Below are 22,418 nucleotides of genomic sequence, written 5' to 3' on the forward strand. Positions count from 1 at the left end.
GGGTGAGTTATCAACAGTACGCTGATGACACCCAGCTGTACATTTCCACCCCGGACCACCCCAATGAAGCTGTCAAAGTGTTGTCTTGGTGTCTGGAGGCCGTGCGGGTCTGGATGGGGAGAAACAGGCTCAAGCTCAACCCCTCCAAGACTTAGTGGCTGTGGATGCCAGCATCCTGGTACAGTCAGCTGCAACCGCTGCTGACTGTTGGGGGCGAATCATTGGCCCCAGTGGAGAGGGTGCGCAATCTAGGCGTTCTCCTGGATGGACAGTTGTCTTTCGAAGATCATTTGGCAACCGTCTCCAGGAGAGCTTTTTACCAGGTACGCCTGGTTCGCCAGTTGCGCCCCTTTCTAGACCGGGATTCCCTATGCACGGTCACTCATGCCCTCGTCACTTCTCGCCTGGACTACTGCAATGCTCTCTACATGGGGCTTCCCTTGAGGAGCACCCGGAAGCTCCAGTTGGTCCAGAATGCAGCTGTGCGGGTGATAGAGGGAGCCACTCGTGGCTCTCATATAACACCTCTTCTGCGCAAGCTGCACTGGCTGCCTGTGGTCTTCCAGGTGCACTTCAAGGTGCTGGTTATCACCTTTAAAGTGCTCCATGGCATAGGACCCGGATATCTTCGGGACCGCCTTCTGTTACCATATGCCTCCCACCGACCGGTGCGCTCCCATAGAGAGGGTCTCCTCAGGGTGCCGTCGGCCAAACAATGTCAGCTGGTGATCCCCAGGGGGAGAGCCTTCTCTGTGGGGGCACCTACCCTCTGGAATGAGCTTCCCCCTGGACTCCGTCAACTTCCTGACCTCCGGACCTTTCGCTGTGAGCTGAAGACCTATTTATTCTTTTGAGCAGGACTGGCATAAAATGGGTTTTAAATTGAATTTTAAATGGGGTTTTATACTATGTATTTTATAATTTTAAATTATTAGCCACATCGAATAAGTTTTTTAATTGGGTTTTATTGTATTGTACTGTATTGTATTTTATCTGGCTGTTAACCACCCTGAGTCCTTCAGGAGAAGGACGGTATAAAAATTAAATAATAATAATAATAATAATAATAATAATAATAATAATAATAATAATAATAATAATAATAATAATAATAATAATAATAATAATATTTATCTAATGCCTCCATAGAGACTAGAATATCAGAGATAATGGTAGATTATATTCTGTCAAGTACAATTTTCTGGACTCTGAAAAAATATTATCCAAAAGACAATTTATATTTGCAACAGACAATTGCAATCTGAATAAAGGTAGTCCTCGACTTAACAATCATTCATTTAGTGACCTTTTGAAGTTACAACCGCACTGAAAAAATGATTTATGTCTGGTTTTCACACTTACAACCATTGCTGCATCCCCATGGTCAAACAATTAAAATTCAGAGGCTTGGCAAATGACTCAGATGACTGTTGCAGTGTCCCGGGGTCATGTGATCACCTTTTGCGAACTTCTGACAAGCAAAGTCAATGGGGAAGCCAAATTCACTTTCAGTTACTAACTTAACAACTGCAGTGATTCACTTAACAACTGTGGCAAGAAAGGTTGTAAAATGGAGCAAAATTCACTTAACAACTGTCTTACTTAGCAACAGAAATTGTGGACTGAATTGTGCTCATAAGTAACAGTAACAGAGTTGGAAGGGACCTTGGCGGTCATCTAACATAACATAACATAACATAACATAACATAACATAACATAACATAACATAACATCAGAGTTCGAAGGGACTTTGGAGGCCTTCTAGTCCAACCCCCTGCCCAGGCAGAAAACCCTACACCATCTCAGTCAGATGGTTATCCAACATTTTCTTAAAAATTTCCAGTGTTGGAGCATTCACAACTTCTGAAGGCAAGTCATTCCACTTATTAATTGTTCTAACTGTCAGGAAATTTCTCCTTAGTTCTAAGTTGCTTCTTTCTTTGATCAGTTTCCACCCATTGCTTCTTGTTCTACCCTCAGGTGCTTTGGAGAACAGCCCGACTCCCTCTTCTTTGTGGCAGCCCCTGAGATATTGGAACACAGCTATCATGTCTCCCCTAGTCCTTCTTTTTGTTAAACTAGACATACTCAGTTCCTGCAACCGTTCTTCATATGTTTTATTCTCCAGTCCCCTAATCATCTTTGTTGCTCTTCTCTGCACTCTTTCTAGAGTCTCAACATCTTTTTTACATCGTGGCGACCAAAACTGGATGCAATATTCCAAGTGTGGCCTTACCAAGGCATTATAAAGTGGTACTAACACTTCACGTGATCTTGATTCTATCCCTCTGTTTATGCAGCCCAGAACTGTGTTGGCTTTTTTAGCAGCTGCTGCACACTGCTGGCTCATATCTAAATGGTTATCCACTAGGACTCCAAGATCCCTCTCACAGGTACTACTATTGAGCAAGGTACCACATATACGGTACTGGTGCATTTTGTTTAATCTAGTCCAATCCCAAGCTCATACAGGAGACCTGTACTAGGGATTCAACAGTAGTAGACAGTTCTCAATATGAGTGTACACATGTGCCTGTGTTCATGTTTTCAATATATGTGCAGGAACATAATTTTCATTTCACAAACACACACACTGCAGCAGAAGGTAGAGAAACTGTTTTAGTTTAAAAAGGTCTTTCATGAGAAGTGGGAGAAACTAATTGGACAGAATCAATTCCTCTCCCCACCAATCCCACTCATTCCTCAATGAAATTTTCAGCAAATGTCAAGCATTTCTAAGTCTTTTTATAACTAACTGGACAACAACAAAAAATTATATTTGTAGAATTCCAGAACTGGAAAGGATCTTTTAGGCTTCCACAGTATAGAAATTGAAATTAAATACCCCAACTAAACCCTGTCCAGCATCTGCTTGAACACATCCAGCAAATGAGAGCCCACCAACTTCCTTAGTAACTACTTTCTCTGTCAAGTTAGTTTTATCGTTCCTTAAAGCTACAGAATTTAAGAAAACAATCTAAGACAATTATTCTGTATGGTACAATGCTACAATACAGAAAATAACCTTCTTTTGTGTGACATTCTAAATTACTTCACTACCAAGTCATCTCTCCTTGGGTTTTTTTTTCCTGTTTTCAAAGTAAAGCAGTTTCTTCAATTGTTCCTTACAGGATGTAGTTTTCTACACCCTCTATAGATTCCTCTAGAGTTTACCCCACTTTCCAAATGGGAAGTACACCAATGGTAAGAAGAAGCATCAAAAGATTACAAAATACTTACTGTACATTGTCATTTGTTTAAATAACAATGTACAGTATCATGATCATTGTTCTTGGGCGATTCTCTTGCAATGTCATAAGCCGACTCAACAGGCTAAAAAATTAACAGAAAATCTGAGTTAAATTGGATTGAAGTTCAAGCTAAATTTTGCTTGGACTTAACCATAATGTTGAGGAAGAAAGAACATTTGTTCTTATACTAATTATGCCATATATTCTAAATGAAGGAAAATATGATTTTTTTTTCCTCTTCCTCTCCCTCAAAATTTCATCTTGGTTGACAATAATACATCCAAAAGAAAAGTAGCCTTTTAAAACAATAAATTGGTCATCCCAAGTAATCCATGTTACTCTTTTCCTGAAAAATATAAGCAGGCAAAAACTGTGGGATCCAGAAGAGAATTCAAGCACCCTCTGCTGGCCTCTTTCTGTGCTATCAGAGATAACTTCAATGCCATTTGAAAGGAATGTGTTGCTTTTCAAAAAAATATTTTTTTTTAAAAAAAAAGCATAACTCTATCTAGGTTTCATCCACTTCTAGAACACCCCTAAGGGGATTGTTAAAACTTTAGGAGGATAAGTAAAATTTCTTGAGAATTTGAAGTGATAGAAAAATTAAAATACATACAGTGCTTCTTTTCTTAATTACCCTTTGTACTTAAAAAATAACATTGTAGGTAAAAAGTGATTTATAAAATGTGCCATGTATAACTTGATTTCCTTATATGAATATATTTTGATATGCAGTATAAAAATGAAAAGTACTTTTTTCAGTTAATGATTACAAATTTATTGATTGAATTTAATAGTTTGTTCTCTGCTTGTTTCTACCCAATCATCTGTCAGTTAATTTCTTGGTATAAACATTTCTACAAAATGATCAACTGTTTTTTCATCTTATCCTTTCAAAAAACATAGATATATTTTGTAATTCATTTTTAACATCTTAAGGAGAAGAAATGAACTTAAACAAATAATTTTCCCTGTACATTTATTTGTTTACTTTTGCTTATATGCAACTTCAATCATTATAATTGGAAAATCATAGAGAGTAAGAATATATAAAAACAGTTTAAAACAATGATATAATATTTTTTTTCTAGGTTTTTCTTTCACAATACTAGCAACAAAGAGCACAGTATTTAATATAAGACATTACTTGAGTCATATTTCCCCAGTGTGGTGCCATTCATTTGTGTGGGAACTGCATTTCCCAGACAGCACACACTTTAGTTGGAAATCCCAGACAGCACAGACTTTAACTGGAAATCCAGGAAATGCCGAGATCAATATCTTGAGGTCACTTAACAGAGTAAGACTACTTTAAACTGTCAACATCTGGCCCAAAAACATAATAGGTGAAAATGTGATATGGCCTTTCATATATATCTGAAAAAGGAAGTTTTTAACAGCAATGAATGTGGTAATAGGATCATCAGAACGTTTCTGAGAAGATCCATCCCAACACTAGTTCTTTGACCGCTTAATTGGAGATGTTCTAAATTGACTTTTAAGCAGTCTCTATATAAAATATAGGTTTTCAGCAAAAATACTTCAAATTGCCCCTCTCTGAGCATGATTATAAATCTTATGTGATTGAGTATTAGGGAACGACACTGAAGAGCACCAAAATATTTTATTTTTGGGGCACAGTGTTCTACTTTTATTCATGGCAACACTACCCTTATTATCTAAATGAACTGAAGTGCCATTGAAAATCTGTTTTTGTTCTATATGGTGATCACAAACCAAGTAAATTGTTGTATTTTCACAGGTGTATAAATTATCCTCTGAGCATCCTATTTGCAGGTTTTATTTTGCTATAAATTTGAGCTTAAAATTCAGTTGCTCAGTTCTGAGAAAGCAAAGTAATAAAACTTAATGATCACTGAAACTTAAATAAAAACTGTGTTCTTTAATAAGTTCAAGTTCTTTTATTCTCCTGAGATCTTACAGTGTAGTAAATTGAGAACTGCTCTCCTAATTGGCTGAATAACTCTACTTACCCTTTGGTGGCATGGCGAACACTAGCATTATAGGGCAAAACTCATTTTATCTTGCCTACAATCAATGAAAGTAGATATTAAAAGACTCATTATTCACTCAACTTAGACAATGTAAGATTGTTCTTTTCACAGAATACTTTTTCCAAACTTGTGTAGCTTGTGGGTTTCAAATTATAATTAATGGATATTTATCTCCAAAAGTCTCTGGGCTTGAACTGAAAAAGTTTTTGCCTTGGCACTTGGTTCAAATTTACTTTTTTCTTCTTGGCAATGAGGACAAAATGTTCCAACTAGACTCTGTTGCAGTGAATCTTCTTCACCAAACAGTGAAATCGCACTAACAATATTTGGCTGTACCTATCCTAAATATTAGGGGGACATGGTGGCTCAGAGGCTAAGAAGCTGAGCTTGTCGATTGAAAGGTCAGCAGTTCAGCGGTTCGAGTCCCTAGTGCCGCATAACAGAGTGAGCTCCCATTACTTGTCCCAGCTTCTGCCAACCTAGCAGTTCGAAAACACGTAAAAAATGCAAGTAGAAAAATAGGGACCACCTTTGGTGGGAAGGTAACAGCGTTCTGTGCGCATTTGGCATTTAGTCATGCCGGCCACGTGACCACAGAGATGTCTTCGGACAGCATTGGCTCTACGGCTTTGAAATGGAGATGTCCCCTACAGTCGGGAACAACTAGCACATATGTGGAACCTTTACCTTTATCCTAAATATTGTTAATATGTCAGAGATGTACTTCATGTTGCATTGACATGGAAATGGGATTTGCCTTCCCCATACAGTTGTGGCTATATTTTATTTATTTATTTATTTATTTATTTATTTAAGTTATTTGTGTCCCACACTTCAGCAGGAAAGTATGGGTTTTAAACTCAGCAGAATGTATGTGGAAAAGCATGGAAGTAGCCTTAAAGAAGGAAATTAATAGCTGTAAATGCCATCTTAGCTCTGAATGGGAGGAAGGAGAGAGGAACTATAGAATGCTCCACCTTGATTCTCTTTGGTATAAGTGGAGGAAGAAAACTCTGTTAAGGTTGTGTTCCAATATCTCAGGGGCTGCCACAAAGAAGAGGGAGTCGGGCTGTTCACCAAAGCACCTGAGGGTAGAACAAGAAGCAATGGGTGGAAACTGATCAAAGAAAGAAGCAACTTAGAACTAAGGAGAAATTTCCTGACAGTTAGAACAATTAATAAGTGGAACGACTTGCCTTCAGAAGTTGTGAATGCTCCAACACTGGAAATTTTTAACAAAATGTTGGATAACCATCTGACTGAGATGGTGTAGGGTTTCCTGCCTGGGCAGGGGGTTGGACTAGAAGGCCTCCAAAGTCCTTTCCAACTCTGATGTTATGTTATGTTTCAAGATTTTGTAATAATAATAATAATAATAATAATAATAATAATAATAATAATAATAATAATAATAATAATAATAATAATAATAATAATATCAGAATTGGAAGGGACCTTGGAGGTCTTCTAGTCCAACCCCTGCCCAGGCAGGATATCCTACACCATTTCAGACAAGTGGCTATCCAACATTTTCTTAAAAATTTCCAGTGTTGGAGCATTTACAACTTCTGCAGGCAAGTTGTTCCACTGATTAATTGTTCTAACTGTCAGGAAATTTCTCCTTAGTTCTAGGTTGCTTCTCTCCTTGATTAGTTTCCACCCATTGCTTCTTGTTCTACTCTCAGGTGCTTTGGAGAATAGTTTGACTCCCTCTTCTTTGTGGCAACCCCTGAGATATTGGAACACTGCTATCATGTCTCCCCTAGTCCTTCTTTTCATTAAACTAGGCATACCGAGTTCCTGCAACTGTTCTTCATATGTTTTAGCCTCCAGTCCCCTAATCATCTTTGTTGCTCTTCTCTGCATTCTTTCTAGAGTCTCAACATCCTTTTTACATCGTGGCGACCAAAACTGAATGTATATCCTTTATATTTTATATATAAAGGATATATTATATCCTTTATCAATAAAGTAGAGTTACAATAGTTCTTGTGATGTCTGTTTCCTGACTTGGTCTACCTCACAGAGCTGACAATTACTTACAAACAGTGAAGGAAACTGCCTTTGCCCTTGGAATTTTCTTAAGAATCATGTTATAAAAGGTAAATGTGGTATAAAAGGAAAAGGAAAACAAGAACCTTTAGATACTAATTCTTGAAGTTATTGAATAAAGATCTTAGTTTCTTTTCTCATATCTGATAGATGACTATTAAAGGGGAATGGAGTAGATTTATCCCTTTCTACCAATATCTGTATCTGAACATTAATGCCAGACCTCAGTCTTCTAACAACAACAACAACAACAACAACAACAATTCCTGCAAGACTGAAGTCCACCCATCCTAAACAATAAAAAAACCAACACAACCACATCCTACAATCTCTGTGGAATCCTTGGTGCTCTCTAATCTTGGTTGTTTGCTTGGACTACATAAAAACAATTGTTTGCTTGAATTACCAAGGAGAAAACCACACCGCACTAACCCTGGACCAGCAAGCTACTGTAGATAAATAGGATGCAAACCCCACATTCATTTGCACCAATGATGTTATGTAGTTGGGTAATAAAACATCTGTAAGCAAGCAACCAAGCACCAAGGACTGCATTGTTCAAACCAGAGCTACATACAATATATCTTCTTGGAACAACTCCTGTGTTAAAGTTGTAAGATTCAAGATTACACTACCAACATCTGAAATTAGCACATTAGCTCTTATATTTACAATATTTTGACTGCACATAATCTTGCATACGTAGCTCAATAAATGCATGCTCAATCTATACACAACAAAATAAAAGTATACATTATATATCCTTGCATTTGAGTGACCTTGATTCAGTCAGTCAGTCAGTCAATCTGTCTGTCCGTCTGATTTAGAGGTTAGAAAGAATAACATTATCACTATGTGCTGAAATGGAGAAAGCTAAACACCACTGCAGCTTACATTGCTTTCAAAATTTGGGAAGTAATTATAGTGGCTGTATCCAGTGTTTATAAGACCTCAGAGGGAAGCCTGGATACAGTTCTGGGTAAGAGCTTGTTAATAGCTTGGAAAAAATTCAGAAAATAACTTTCAGAGTTTAATAAATTATCAAGGAGATAGATCACACGAAGTCAAAGGAAAGAGACAGCTTATGAAAATCAAATTGAAATGCGATATTTGATCCTCTTTTAATTTTTAAAAGAATCAGTTTTAAGATAATAAATAACAATAAAGATAAACCCCGCCGGTTGGAGGGGTTGGGAGTGGGAGGCACCGTTTATCAGTGGTTCTCCTCCTACCTCTCCGACTGGTCGCAGACGGTGTTGACAGGGGGGCAGAGATCGGCCGCGAGGCGCCTCACTTGTGGGGTGCCTCAGGGGTCGATTCTCTTGCCTCTCCTGTTCAACATCTACATGAAGCCGTTGGGCGAGGTCATCAGTGGCTTTGGGGTGAGTTATCACCTGTATGCTGATGATACCCAGCTGTACTTTTCCATCCCAGGCCACCCCAGCGAAGCTGTCGAAGTGCTGTCCCGTTGCCTGGAGGCCGTACGGGTCTGGATGGGGAGAAACGGACTCAGACTCAATCCATCCAAGACGGAGTGGCTGTGGATGCCAGCATCCCGGTACAGTCAGCTGCAACCGCGGCTGACTGTTGGGGGCAAGTCACTGGCCCCAACGGAAAGGGTGCGCAACTTGGGCGTTCTCCTGGATGGACGGCTGTCGTTTGAAGATCACTTGGCGGCCGTCTCCAGGAGAGCTTTTTACCAGGTTCGCCTGGTCCGCCAGTTGCGCCCCTTTCTTGACCGGGATGCCTTATGCACGGTCACTCATGCTCTCGTCACTTCTCGTCTGGATTATTGCAATGCTCTCTACCCCTGAAGTGCACTCGGAGACTTCAACTAGTCCAGAATGCAGCTGCACGGGTGATTGAGGGAGCACCACGTTGCTCCCGGGTAACACCACTCCTGCGCAGTCTGCACTGGCTACCTGTGGTCTTCCGGGTGCGCTTCAAGGTTTTGGTTACCACCTTCAAAGCGCTCCATGGCTTAGGGCCCGGGTACTTACGGGACCGCCTGCTGTTACCACATGCCTCCCACCGACCCGTGCGCTCTCACAGAGAGGGTCTTTTCAGGGTGCCGTTCGCCAAGCAGTGTCGGCTGGCGGCCCCCAGGGGAAGGGCCTTCTCTGTGGGAGCACCTACTCTCTGGAACGAACTTCCCCCCGGTTTACGCCAATTGCCTGACCTCCGGACCTTTCGCCGGGAACTGAAAACTTATTTATTTATCCAAGCGGGACTGGCCTGATTTTTAAATTCTAAATTTTAAATTTTAAATTTTAAATTTTTCAATTGTAATTTTATTGGGTATTTTATATGGTCAATTGGACGGTTTTAATTTCGGCCTTTTATTGAATAAGTTTTTTAATTGTTATTTTAGTGTGTATATTAATTGTTTTAATGCAGGCTGTACCCCGCCCTGAGTCCTTTGGGAGAAGGGCGGTATAAAAGTTTAATTAAATAAATAAAAATAAATAAATAAAGATAATAAAGTTTTTTTCAACATATAAAAAACAATAAAAAAGTCAAGGAAACACTCGGTGCACTAAAGAGAGAAGATGGCAAGGAAGTAACAAGCAATAGAGAGAAAGCAAAGTTGCTTAATTCATTCTTTGCATCATCTTCACACAAAATAAGCCCAAAATATCAAAAATATAACTGTAAAAAACAGACTAGAACTAAAAATTAAAATAAGCAAGAAAATGGTAAGAGAACAACTGTCTGACCTTGATGAACATAAATCACTGGGACCTGACGGATTATATCCCAGAGTTTTGAAGTAGCTGGTAGATATTATCTCAGAACTATTGCATCATATCTTTAAAAAATCTTGGGGCACCAGGAAACTACTAGAGGATTGGAAAAGAGCTGATGTGGTTCTCATCTTCAAAAAAGGAAAAAACAAACAAACCCAGGAAACTACAGATAATCAGCCTAACATCAATGCCTGGGAAGATACTGGAAAAAATAATCAAAAAACAAATCTGTGAACATCTAGAAACAAATAGTCTCCATAGTCTCTACTCAAAATCACAAAATCTTCAACCAAAAACTGTCTACTATTGACCTCACCCCATTCCTAAGAGGACTATAAGGGGCGTGCATAAGAGCACAAAAGTGCCTACCGTTCCTGTCCTATTGTTCCCTTTATTATATCAAATTAATATAGCTAATGCATATTCTTTACTTATATATATATATATTTTCTTCATGATATGTTTTTTACTTTTGACAATGTTTATGTATACTGTTATGACAAAATTAAATAAAAAAAAATAAAGTTATAACTAGTAGCCAGCACGGGTTTGTTAAAAACAGATCATGCCAAACCAATTTTATTTCATTCTTTGACAAAGTGACTAAATCAGTAGACCAGCGAAATGCTGTACACAGAATATTTAGACTCCGGCAAGGCATTTGACAAGGTAGATCACAACCTACTTCTTGGTAAGATAAAAAAAACTTGGGATAGACAGCATCACCACCGAATGGATTTATGGTTTGTCAGCCGAATGATTTGTCAGTCGGTTGGCTGACAAACTGTACTCAATGAGTATGTTCCAAAGGAGATTTACTTTTACATAATGAGTAGTCCTTAATGGTACTACATCGACATGAAGAGAAGTAAGCAGTGGGGTACCACAAGGTTCCGTCTTAGGCCCAGTATTTTTCAATATCTTCATAAATGATTTAGATGAGAGAATATAAAGGGAACTCATCAAATTTGCAGATTTGCAAAAAAAAAAAAAAAGATTACTGAATTTTTCAGTTTATAATTCAGCCTTTACAAATACATTTTACTAATGTGTAAGAAAATGCAAAGAGTTAAAATGTAACTTCTATACAGCTATAAGAGAAATAAATATGGCAACTTGCTAAAAAGAGTGATTTTGAAAGCAAAAACATTCTAGATCTTTTAAAAATGCTATGGAAATGTATACCTAATTTTTTCTTACTGCCAGAAAACAGTGTATTAATATTATATTTGTATATTATATTTGTATTAATATTATATTTGTATAGAATATATTTTATATTCTAAAAAGAAATGATTTTTAGTTTTTTTCTTCAGAAGAATGTTGTCTGTTCTGTTGTTAACATTTCCACATAAAACAATCTTATTAATTAACACTCTGTGTGTGTGTGTGTGTGTGTGTGTGTGTGTGTGTGTGTGTGTGTGTGTATGAATGTGTGAGAATATCCAAAATAAACAAATTACATACAGCTTTGGTTATATATGTGTGTGTATGGTGTGTGTGTGTGTGTGTGTGTGTGTGTGTATGGAATCTCTTTCTGCTGATGGGCTGGATCCATTACCCAAAGGCCGCAGGAAAACATAACCTAACTTTCATTTGTGGTATCAGATATAGATCAGACAACAGCAAACTCTAAAAACACATGGGAAATGCTACAAGCTGCTTTAGTTGGCTTTATTATATAATTATTGGCTTCCAACCAGAAACCAATACCAACCCAGTTCAAGTGCTGAGCCATCATTGTCAAACCACAATGAAACACTTTGTGAAACAAATAGTTTGGAATAGCTTAATCTGTAAAGGTTAAAAGGTAGGATGTGGGGAAGTATCATTTAGCTCAGACATGTTCTTTTAAAAGGTATCATTAGGCTCTTAGGCTAGGGAATTAAACCTGGGTATAGAAACATTCAGATAACTAATGTAATCCTGGGTTTTTGTTCCAAGTAGCATATATTAAGATATGACCTTTGGACTAGAGGAGTACAGGGGGGTTATATTATATCACTAAGCCTTACAGTCTACCTTCTATTAATAGGCATCATAGTACAGTCAGTGGTGAGATTCAGCTGGTTCAAACCAGTTTGGCCGAACCTGTTAATTTTTTGCATAGTTCAGTGAACTGGTTTTTTTCACCATTGGCTGGCCTGCCCCGCCCACCGGGGTTGCCATTTAGGGTGGGGAGGCTGCAGGAGTACGACTGGGAGCCACGCTGATCAGCTGGGAGGTGGCAGTGGACCGACTGCCCTAATCAGCTGGAAGGCTGATCAGACAGTTCAGTCAGACCTTCCAACTTCGTGAGATTGTTTTTTCCCCAAGAAGTTGGAAGGTCTGATTCAGTGGTGGATTTCAAAAAATTTTACTACTAGTTCTGTGGGTGTGGCTTTATGGGTGTGGCATGGCTTGGTGGGCGTGGCAGAGGAAGGATACTGTAAAATCTCCATTCCTTCCCCACTCCAGGGGAAGGATACTGCAAAATCCCCATTTCCTCCCGATCAGCTGGGACTCGGAGGCAGAGAATAGGCGGGGCCGGGGCCAGCCAGAGGTGGCATTTACCGGTTCTCCAAACTACTCAAAATTTTGCTACCGGTTCTCCAGAACTGGTCAGAACCTGCTGAAACCCACCTTTGGTCTGACTGAATTTTTTTTAAACTGGTAGTCAAATGGTCTTCTTTTGTTGCACTGCAGGAAGGAGAACGGAGCTGGAAAGCAGGTTAGTAAGGGAATGGTGGTTGATCAGGAATGGGGTGGAAGTGAGGATTTTGCATTATCTTTGCTCTGGGATGAGGTAGAAGTGAGGATTTTGCATTATGATTGTTTATAAGTAAGTAAGAACCAGTAAAAGAGGAATGGAAAAATCCCTCTCTGTATATTAGCGTTTTTCAGTCTTGGCAAGTTTAAGATGGGCGAACTTCATGCTGCCTTGGGAATTCTGGAAACAGAATGCACCTTAAAGTTGCCAAAGTTGAGAAGCATGGGTCTACACTAGAGTTTAGGATTTTCCATTCTTGTTTTATTTAGAGTTTGGTGCAATTAAATAAATCAGTTGTGGTTTCCTTAATAAATAGTGATTAAAGCGAAATGAACCATTACTGGACTTTTTGTGAGAAACTGAAATTAAAAGTTGATCTGGGCTTTGATGATTAGATATGGGATTATGGAAATAATGTAGACAAATGTTAATCTTAGAGTGATATATTTTTCACTTATATCTGTACCAAAGAAAGTTGGAAGTCATTTTTTTTTCAATTTTCCTTCTTTTCCTCTTTCTTACACTTTCGCTCTTTTTCTTTCCTGAGCCTTTTCTTTTTTCAAATCTGTTTTTTACTTGTTTATCCCTTAGCTCTGTATTTTTCTGATGTATGAGAGATCAAATACTCAGCCATTATAATTCTACATTCCTTATTTACAGAAATCATATCAAAATTGAGAATGAAATCCACTGGGAGCCATCTCATATAAGTTTATTGATAGAAGAGAATATTTGTAGCTCAGGGTTGAACTGTGGGGTCCTTGATGCTCTCTGAGCTTGATGGTTTTCTTGCAGATGTTTCATTACCAAACTAGGTAATATCATCAGTACTAGAAGGGAATGGAGTTTGCTCTTATTTTCATATACTAGTGGCTTACCCTGTCAGTGTTGATCAGTTGCTTCACAAACAGTATTTTGATTGGTACCAGGTCTCTATAGCCTCAGGCAGAGAAGGGCTATTCTGCACCCCTCCCTCAAATGTTCTTTAAAATACAGAGCTTCCCAGCATTCCTCTAGGAACCGCCAACATGCAAACTGTGGTTACTCATCCTAAAATGAATTCTCTTTACCTGGAGCTTCAAAATTTTCTGTTTGCTGGGAAGATGTGTAGTTAAAAGTCTACATTTAGTGTACATCTGACTTTGGGGATATTTCTTCATAACCAAACAAAAGTGTATTTTCTGTACAGTTCACACTCCTTGCTCGCTGGATCTGGATGTCACAAAGCAAAGACCAAATTTTGTAATTAACGCCCGTGCCCCGTTTTGACTGGCAGGAGTGCTGCAGGAGGCTGAGTGCTGTCACGCCCCTTGGCCATGCCCACCCAGCTGGTCATTAGGGCAGAGAACCAGTTGTTAAATTATTTGAATCCCACCACTGAGTACAGTCCAATTAATGAAAATACCTGAAGTGTACATATTTCTTCTTCCTTCCTGATTGTCTTTTCCAGTAGATCTGTATAAACAAAAACATTTTAGGATGAGGCTGAGAATATGCCTTATGACCTGATAATGCTACTAATTCACTTACTCACAAACTAAAAGCATTTTGGAATGCAACCACACAATCTCAGGAGAATAACTCAAAATACTAATAGAATACCGTATATACTCGAGTATAAGCCGAGTTTTTCAGCACGTTTTTTGTGCTGAAAAACATCCCCTCGGCTTATACTTGGGTCTATACGGCTTATACTCGAGTTTTTTTTTTTTTTAAGCCCCTCGGCTTATACTCGAGTATATACGGCTTATACTCGAGTTTTTTTTTTTTTCTTTTTTTCACATTTTACCGGACGGCGGGAAGCCCTGCGGTGCAGTGAGAGGCGGGCGGGGAGCCGCCAGCCTTCTCAGCTGAGGGAGGGAGGGTTTCCCCAACCGGTAGGTGCCTCATTTCCCACCCTCGGCTTATACTCGAGTCCCCAGTTTACCCCAGTTTTTGGGGTAAAATTGGGGACCTCGGCTTATACTCGGATCGGCTTATATTCGAGTATATACGGTAATATCAAATCAGTGACACTTGTGCCATTTATAAATAGATGTATTCATATAGGTAGGTTATATGTATAATACTGCACTTATTTGCTGAGCATTAGACAGTAGAAACAAATGACACATCTTGTTCTTCCTTTTATGCCACTGTGATGTCCTAACAATTCAGCTCATTCATTTAAAAGCCATTGTAGGTTGGGAATTTTCTTCTCAATCTCTTTCTATAAACAGTAATCAAATCGTCAATTTTTCCATTGAAAATCTTGTTTCATGTCTGACACAATTACATCAATTTGCTTCCTGAGTTATAATTTTAATTTACTCACACATTCACACCCATAAATAAAAACGTAGTGTCACTTTTAGTCATCGATTTGAATTATTCAGACAGTTAAAGAGGTGAAATTGAATTGGGCATTTAGAGACTTTGATTTCTTTTTCCTGCTTTTTGCAGAACTAGTTCTTGAAAGACTATTGGCTTTTCACATGTTGAATATCCTTTAAGCAATTGTTCTTTAATTGAAGTCAATCAATTAATCAGAACTTTTCTCTATCTGAGTTGCAACTGCCACAAAAAACAGCATCTAGCATCCAGAACTCTACGCTCAAGGTACTAACATACTGCATTTCGCCCATTCAAGCCCATGTCTTCCTTTAGTCCACATTTGTTCTGACATCATATAAATAGATGAATTTTCAGTCTAAAGAATAAGTACATATTTTGGTTTAATCAGAAATGAAAACAACAGTTAATCTGCTAATGAATTTTGTTAAAGAACTGTGATTATATTTGGGAAAGCCTTGATGCTGCACTATTTGGGAATAGTAAAGACTTGCATTGAGATAGTGTGTTAAGCCTATTCCTGTGAACCAAAGATGAGCTTTCCTTGTTAGCAAGGAGATTATTATATATGAAATGGAAGAGAAAGATGAGGACATTTTTAAAAATACAATAGATGCTTGTTAGGTTGCAAATCTGGATTGTTTGAATTTACAGGTTTACAAATGAGAGGTTTCTGAATAGCTAAATCCTACTGAATTTAAAGAACAAATAAACGGTTTTAGTTTTGGTACATCTCTATGATTGGCCAAAATAACAAAATAGAGAGATACTTATTACTCTATTTACTTGAAAGGAAGTATAACTTGAATTCAATACAACACAGCATGGAAAAAAAACAGAAAACAAATTATGAACACAGAGGAAAATGTTTGCTTATTCCATTTGAAAATAAAGCCTACAATAAATGTGTGCACATGATACACTTGGTGTGTGTGTGTGTGTGTGTGTGTGCACATGCATGCATGTACCTGCATACTCAGAGTCGATAATTGGGCAGCATGCAAGTTTAATAAATTGTTGATATTCCTGGGTGTACATATACAGCTATAAACAAAAATGTTCTGTCATACCGAGCCTTGACACAAATGAATATTAAAATACGTAATTTTACATGCATTGACTATTACTGTAGAGGGAAGGTACAGCCTCCTCATTAAGAGAATGGCTGCATGAGTAAATTTTTCATCTTTACCAAAGTGATGAACAATGTCCCTAAAAAGATATTTTAATGAGAAAACTTTTTAAATCCTTGGCCCCAATGCTGGACAAATGTGTTCCACAGCCTATAATCAGAGAACAAATTCACTGCAGACCTATGTGATATTTCACTTAAGATTTTTCAGGAGCATAGTCTATATGTAAAGACCGAGTTCTGAATTCTTGTTTTTTTTTTCCATATTGGGGTCAAGATATTTACTCAGACAGAAATGCTGAATGACAGCACCTTTTTCATTTGCTGTATCATTCTTTATAAAGTAGAATTTCAGCTTTCCAAGTACATTGGCAATTTCCCCCAATATAAACAAACAACTAAATAATCTTCCCCTCTTTACTTAGATACTGGAAAATCATAAAAAAACTCAGCTGAGAAATAATCCTTACTAACCATTATGGATAGCAAAACACAGGTCAAGTTGTATACCAGCCATAGACAAATTAGATTAACATCTTGAGTGCAAAAATAAATTGACAAACATTGAGAAAGACAATCACTGCACAGCGATCAAAAAACCATTTTCAGCACTTTTTCTATTTTATTATACAGTAAAAAGCAAGTAAATAAGCCACAAAACCAATAATTAAATCAGTGAAAACCTGGACGGAGGAATCAGAATGAAAGCTACAGGCATGTTTTGACTGCACTGATTGGAATATTTTTAAAGATACCTCTGCAGACCTGGATGAACTCACAGATACTGTAACATCATATGTCAGCTTCTGTGAAGACCTATGTGTACCTACAAGGAACTTGCGAATACACAGTAACAACAAACCTTGGTTTACACCTAAACTTAAGCAGCTACGACATTCCAAAGAGGAAGCCTACAGAAAAGGTGATAAAATGCTGTACAATCAGGCCAGAAATGCACTAACAAGGGAGATAAGAGCAGCAAAAAGAAGCTACTCTGAAAAGCTAAAGAATCAGTTTTCAGCAAATGAACCAGCAAACATGTGGAAAACTCTTAAAAATATCACCGGCTATGGCAAACCTCCTTCCCAGGCTGAAGGTAATCAACAACTGGCAGATGACCTGAATGAGTTTTACTGCAGGTTTGAAAGGAAACTACAGCCACCTATCTCCACAACCCCCATCTCAGACACACCAACAACAGCCAAGCCTCCTACAACTGACCCCATTTCATTGGGTTCACAACCCCTAGTGATCACAGAAAAGGAAGTGCAGGACCTATTTCACAGACAAAAGCCAGGAAAAGCTCCAGGCCCAGACAAGATAACTCCTTCTTGCTTAAAAGTCTGTGCTGACCAATTGGCACCCATCTTCACCCATATTTTCAATAAATCACTAGAGATGTGTTATGTTCCTTCTTGCTTCAAACGCTCTACCATCATCCCAGTGCCGAAGAAGCCCACCATCAAGGAACTGAATGACTACAGACCAGTTGCTTTAACATCTGTAGTCATGAAAACCTTTGAAAGGCTAGTGCTTTCCTACCTGAAAACCATCACGGATCCGCTGTTAAACCCCTTGCAATTTGCATACCGAGCAAATAGATCAACAGATGATGCTGTTAATATGGCTCTGCACTACATCCTACAACATCTTGAGTCTCCAAAGACCTATGCAAGGGTCCTTTTTGTAGACTTTAGTTCAGCATTCAATACCATCATTCCAGACATTCTTCTAACTAAGCTAAACCAGCTACAGGTACCGGAACAGACTTGTAAGTGGATCACAAGCTTCCTAACAAACAGGAAGCAGCAGGTGAAGCTAAGCAAGATCACATCAAATACCTGTACAATTAGCACAGGGGCCCCCCAAGGCTGTGTGCTCTCCCCACTTCTCTTCTCTCTGTATACCAATGACTGCATCTCCAATGATCCATCTGTTAAGCTACTGAAGTTCGCAGATGACACAACAGTGATTGGTCTCATTCGAGACAATGACGAATCCGCATATAGACGAGAGGTCGAACGACTAGCCTTGTGGTGCAACCAAAACAATCTGGAACTGAACACACTCAAAACCGTAGAAATGGTGGTAGACTTTAGGAAAAACCCTTCCATACTTCCACCTCTCACAATACTTGACAACACAGTATCAACAGTAGAAACCTTCAAATTTCTGGGTTCTATCATATCGCAAGATCTCAAATGGACAGCTAACATCAAAAACATCATTAAAAAAGGACAACAAAGAATGTTCTTTCTGCGCCAACTCAGTAAGCTCAAACTGCCCAAGGAGCTGCTGATCCAATTCTACAGAGGAATTATTGAGTCTGTCATTTGCACCTCTATAACTGTCTGGTTCGGTTCTGCAACCCAACAAGAAAAACACAGACTTCAGAGGATAATTAGAACTACAGAAAAAATAATTGCTACCAACCTGCCTTCCATTGAGGACCTGTATACTGCACGAATCAAGAAGAGGGCCGTGAAACTATTTGCAGATCCCTCGCATCTTGGACATAAACTGTTTCAACTCCTACCCTCAAAACAACGCTATAGAGCACTGCACACCAGAACAACTAGACACAAGAACAGTTTTTTCCCGAAGGCCATCACTCTGCTAAACAAATAATTCCCTCAACACTGTCAGACTATTTTTTTTTTTTGTTTACATTTATACCCCGCCCTTCTCCGAAGACTCAGGGCGGCTTACAATGTATAGGGCAATAGTCTCATTCTATTTGTATATATTTACAAAGTCAACTTATTGCCCCCCCAACAATCTGGGTCCTCATTTTACCTACCTTATAAAGGATGGAAGGCTGAGTCAACCTTGGGCCGGGCTCGAACCTGCAGTAATTGCAGGCTTTGTGTTCTTAATAACAGGCCTTACCAGGCAGAGCTAAACCGGCCCTTTACTGAATCTGCACTACTATTAATCGTTTCATAGTTCCCATCACCAATCTCTTTCCACTTATGACTGTATGACTATAACTTGTTGCTGGCAATCCTTATGATTTATATTGATATATTGATCATCAATTGTGTTGTAAATGTTGTACCTTGATGAACGTATCTTTTCTTTTATGTACACTGAGAGCATATGCACCAAGACAAATTCCTTGTGTGTCCAATCACACTTGGCCAATAAAAATTCTAAATTCTAAATTCTAATAGCCAGTACAAAACAAACATTGCAATAACCATCTCTTGTTTAAGCAGAAGTTAGTCTAAATAAATCACATGTGCTTCAATTGTTCCTTTTTTAAATTTTAAATCCACCCTAGATCAACTCCAAATTCAGAAGTCTGTGTAGAAATTACAGAACCAAATGTTAAACAATCCTACAATTCTACTAGTAGCCCTTACTACTAGTTTGCCTTCAATATTTTAATTCCTGTGCATAATTTAGACACCTTGATGACTGCCACTAATTGGTATGTAACAGGATAACTCAAGTGGTTAGGCCACCCAGGGCTTCAATCTCTTGATCAGAGATTACAGTGGGAAAGTTATAGGTCAAAAGTAAAAACAATATTTTAGAAGAATGGCTACTCTTTGTGGTTTGTGTCAGACACTGAAACAACATGACAGTCAGCAGACAAATTCCCAAATGCTAAAGCAATGAGATTTTCACAGACCATCGTAAGGTTTGATGACGTGGGAATCTATAGCACAAGTCACAAATAGTAGCTATTTGCACCGCCCCCCAAAGGTTTTCTGTAAATCTACTAAATATGTACAAATAGAATGAAATCAACAAATTTTAAAGAGATTCCTTTATCCTATATATGCTGGTACTTACAAACTGGAGTAGCATAGGCTGAAAATGGATTGTTCACTAATATATTATAATTTTGATCTGAGGAAGAAGTAATACAATCTATATCTGTAAAAACTCTGCTGAGGCTGTCAAAAAGGTACCAATTACAACATACTTTGTGATTCAGAATATTTACATACACAGTCCTGAATACCTGTGCATTTCAGAAGATATGCTGAGCAAGCATTACTAGGTAACAACCTGGGATGTATTTGAAACTTTTCAAAGTTCCAAAGATAAGCTCTCATTCTCCTGCAGGAGTTAAGTTGGATATACTCATTTTGATCAGATCTCTTTGTACTGAATGAATTAGAAATTCTTCTCATTACATTGCACAGTTAAATTCTCCATATGCTGCCAATAGTGATTTGTATGCTTAGGAAACAGCCTTTTAAGATCTTTATTTCATAACTTTATCAAGATAGAAAAGCCATGTGCAAATCCAACTTTTTAATGAACCTTGAGATGGTAGATTAGCCTCTCCATTGCTCAACTTCTGCTAGAAGGAAAAATGATTTCTGTTCTGCTCCTTTGGTCTTTTAAGAACTGTTATCTACTTTAATTTCATTAGAGATTTTAGTTCTGTTTTTAAAGTTGTTATTTTAAAAATGTTTTAAAATGTTCTTTATATCATTTTGAGAGTCTTATGACTTAAGGCCGTCTATACATATTTTAATAAAGATAAATCAAATTTTTGTTTTTCATCACAACTTAATCTTCACATTTACATTGCTACAAGACATATTTATACCAATGATATTCTATTCCCCAAATAAAATGCTATTTATATGTTACACATATATATATGCCACCTCATCAAAGGGTCTAGATTGAAATGTTCTTATGCACAATAATACACAGAGCTATAACATCTATAGAAATGTCTCAATTACTGGTTGGTTTTTCATATTGTAGCAAATCAAAATTAGTTTTGCCATGTTTTGTCAACTAAGAACAAGGCTGGATTAATAAAACAAGCTAAAGCAAACAAATTATAGATTAATATGATATATGAATTTAATCAAATCCATGTGTCAAAGTATTAAGGCGTTAAATGAGCCAGTGATTAGATGCTGCAAAACAGCACTGGATTAAATATTAGACATTTATTATCAATAAACATTGTGACAACTTGTAACATCTGTTCAGGGAATTATTCTGGACAAAGTCACACTACCCCAGAAAGAGTAGATTCATGAGTTAGAAGTTCTCCTGGACTCACAACTAAATGGCAGATGGTAACTTTGGTCAGGCAGCTTCCATTCAACTTCAACTGGTGCATTGGACCAATCCAACTTCAATTGGACAAACAGGTGAATCCCAGAACAACAATTTTTGAATCAAGACACCTCAAATGAGTTAACATAAGGAATCTGTTCAAACTCTCATGTAATTGAAATTTTATGGATCTTTGCACCAGTTACATCTGCAAAATTGTGGCCATTGCAGCATCACCACATCTAATCATGGTCACATGATCTGGATGTGCAACTATTTGTTTGTTTGTTTGTTTGTTTGTTTATAACATTTACTAGATGTCCATCTTACCATTGGGTAACATTGGGTGGCTTACAGTTACATCTAAGTTAGAACATAAAAAGTTAAAATCGAACCTTAAAACCAAAGACGTGGGGGAGGAGTGGGGGGGCAGAGGGATCTGTTATTACTCAATTAATCATCTCCATTGTGCTGTTCCCCCACTGGGGGCCCAGGCCAGCTCTCTGAGTCATGTCTTTAGGCCCTTACAAAAAGATAGGAGGGCTGGGGCCAGCCTCACATTGGGGGCAAGATGTTCCAAAAGGTAGGAGCAACAGCAGAAAAGCCCATCCTCCTGCTCCCCACCAGCCAGAATAATTGGGCTGACAGGACCCCCAGCATGCCTCCTCATGCCATGAATGGTACGAGACCAATCCCAACGGGGTGAGATGGTCTCTCAAGTAACCTGGTTCATGCCATAAAGGGCGTTAAAGGCTATACTTCCTAGAAGTATTGGTTGCAGTTATATTTACTTTCTTGAGTTGTTTTTTTAATATTGTTTTGTTATAGATTTAGCTATCTATCATCAAGAGGTTTGATACTGCATACCACCCAATATTCTGTATTTAAATCTTACATCTCCTGGAGAAAGAGCAGGAAAATCATTTCATCCCTACTTCCTAGAACATTCAAATCTAGTGACAATTTCTCGAGGCCTGGGGAGCAGAGTGGCAGTACTTTTATTGTTCAGAAGTTTGACAAGAGATAAGGAACGGCTGACTAATACTGGAGCCAGAATACCAGCTAGGGAAGATCCACATTGTCTACAAATATAATTTAGCTTA

The 22,418-nt window shown here is 38.2% G+C and overlaps 1 protein-coding gene across 6 annotated transcripts in view; it reads right to left on the reverse strand.

Moving 5' to 3' along the window:
• CEP128 (centrosomal protein 128) overlaps positions 1-22,418 on the reverse strand; it is a 217,706-nt gene that overhangs the window by 47,956 nt on the left and 147,332 nt on the right. For 5 of the 6 annotated variants that reach the window (XM_058162465.1, XM_058162463.1, XM_058162464.1 and 2 more), the window contains exon 19: positions 14,221-14,270. The exons of the other annotated variant lie outside the window; for it this stretch is intronic. In XM_058162465.1, the coding sequence (XP_058018448.1) occupies positions 14,221-14,270 (50 nt within the window). The remainder of the gene's footprint in view (positions 1-14,220; positions 14,271-22,418) is intronic. 6 annotated transcript variants of the gene reach the window in all.

Source organism: Ahaetulla prasina, chromosome 1 (genome assembly GCF_028640845.1).
Source record: "Ahaetulla prasina isolate Xishuangbanna chromosome 1, ASM2864084v1, whole genome shotgun sequence".
NCBI lineage: Eukaryota > Metazoa > Chordata > Lepidosauria > Squamata > Colubridae > Ahaetulla > Ahaetulla prasina.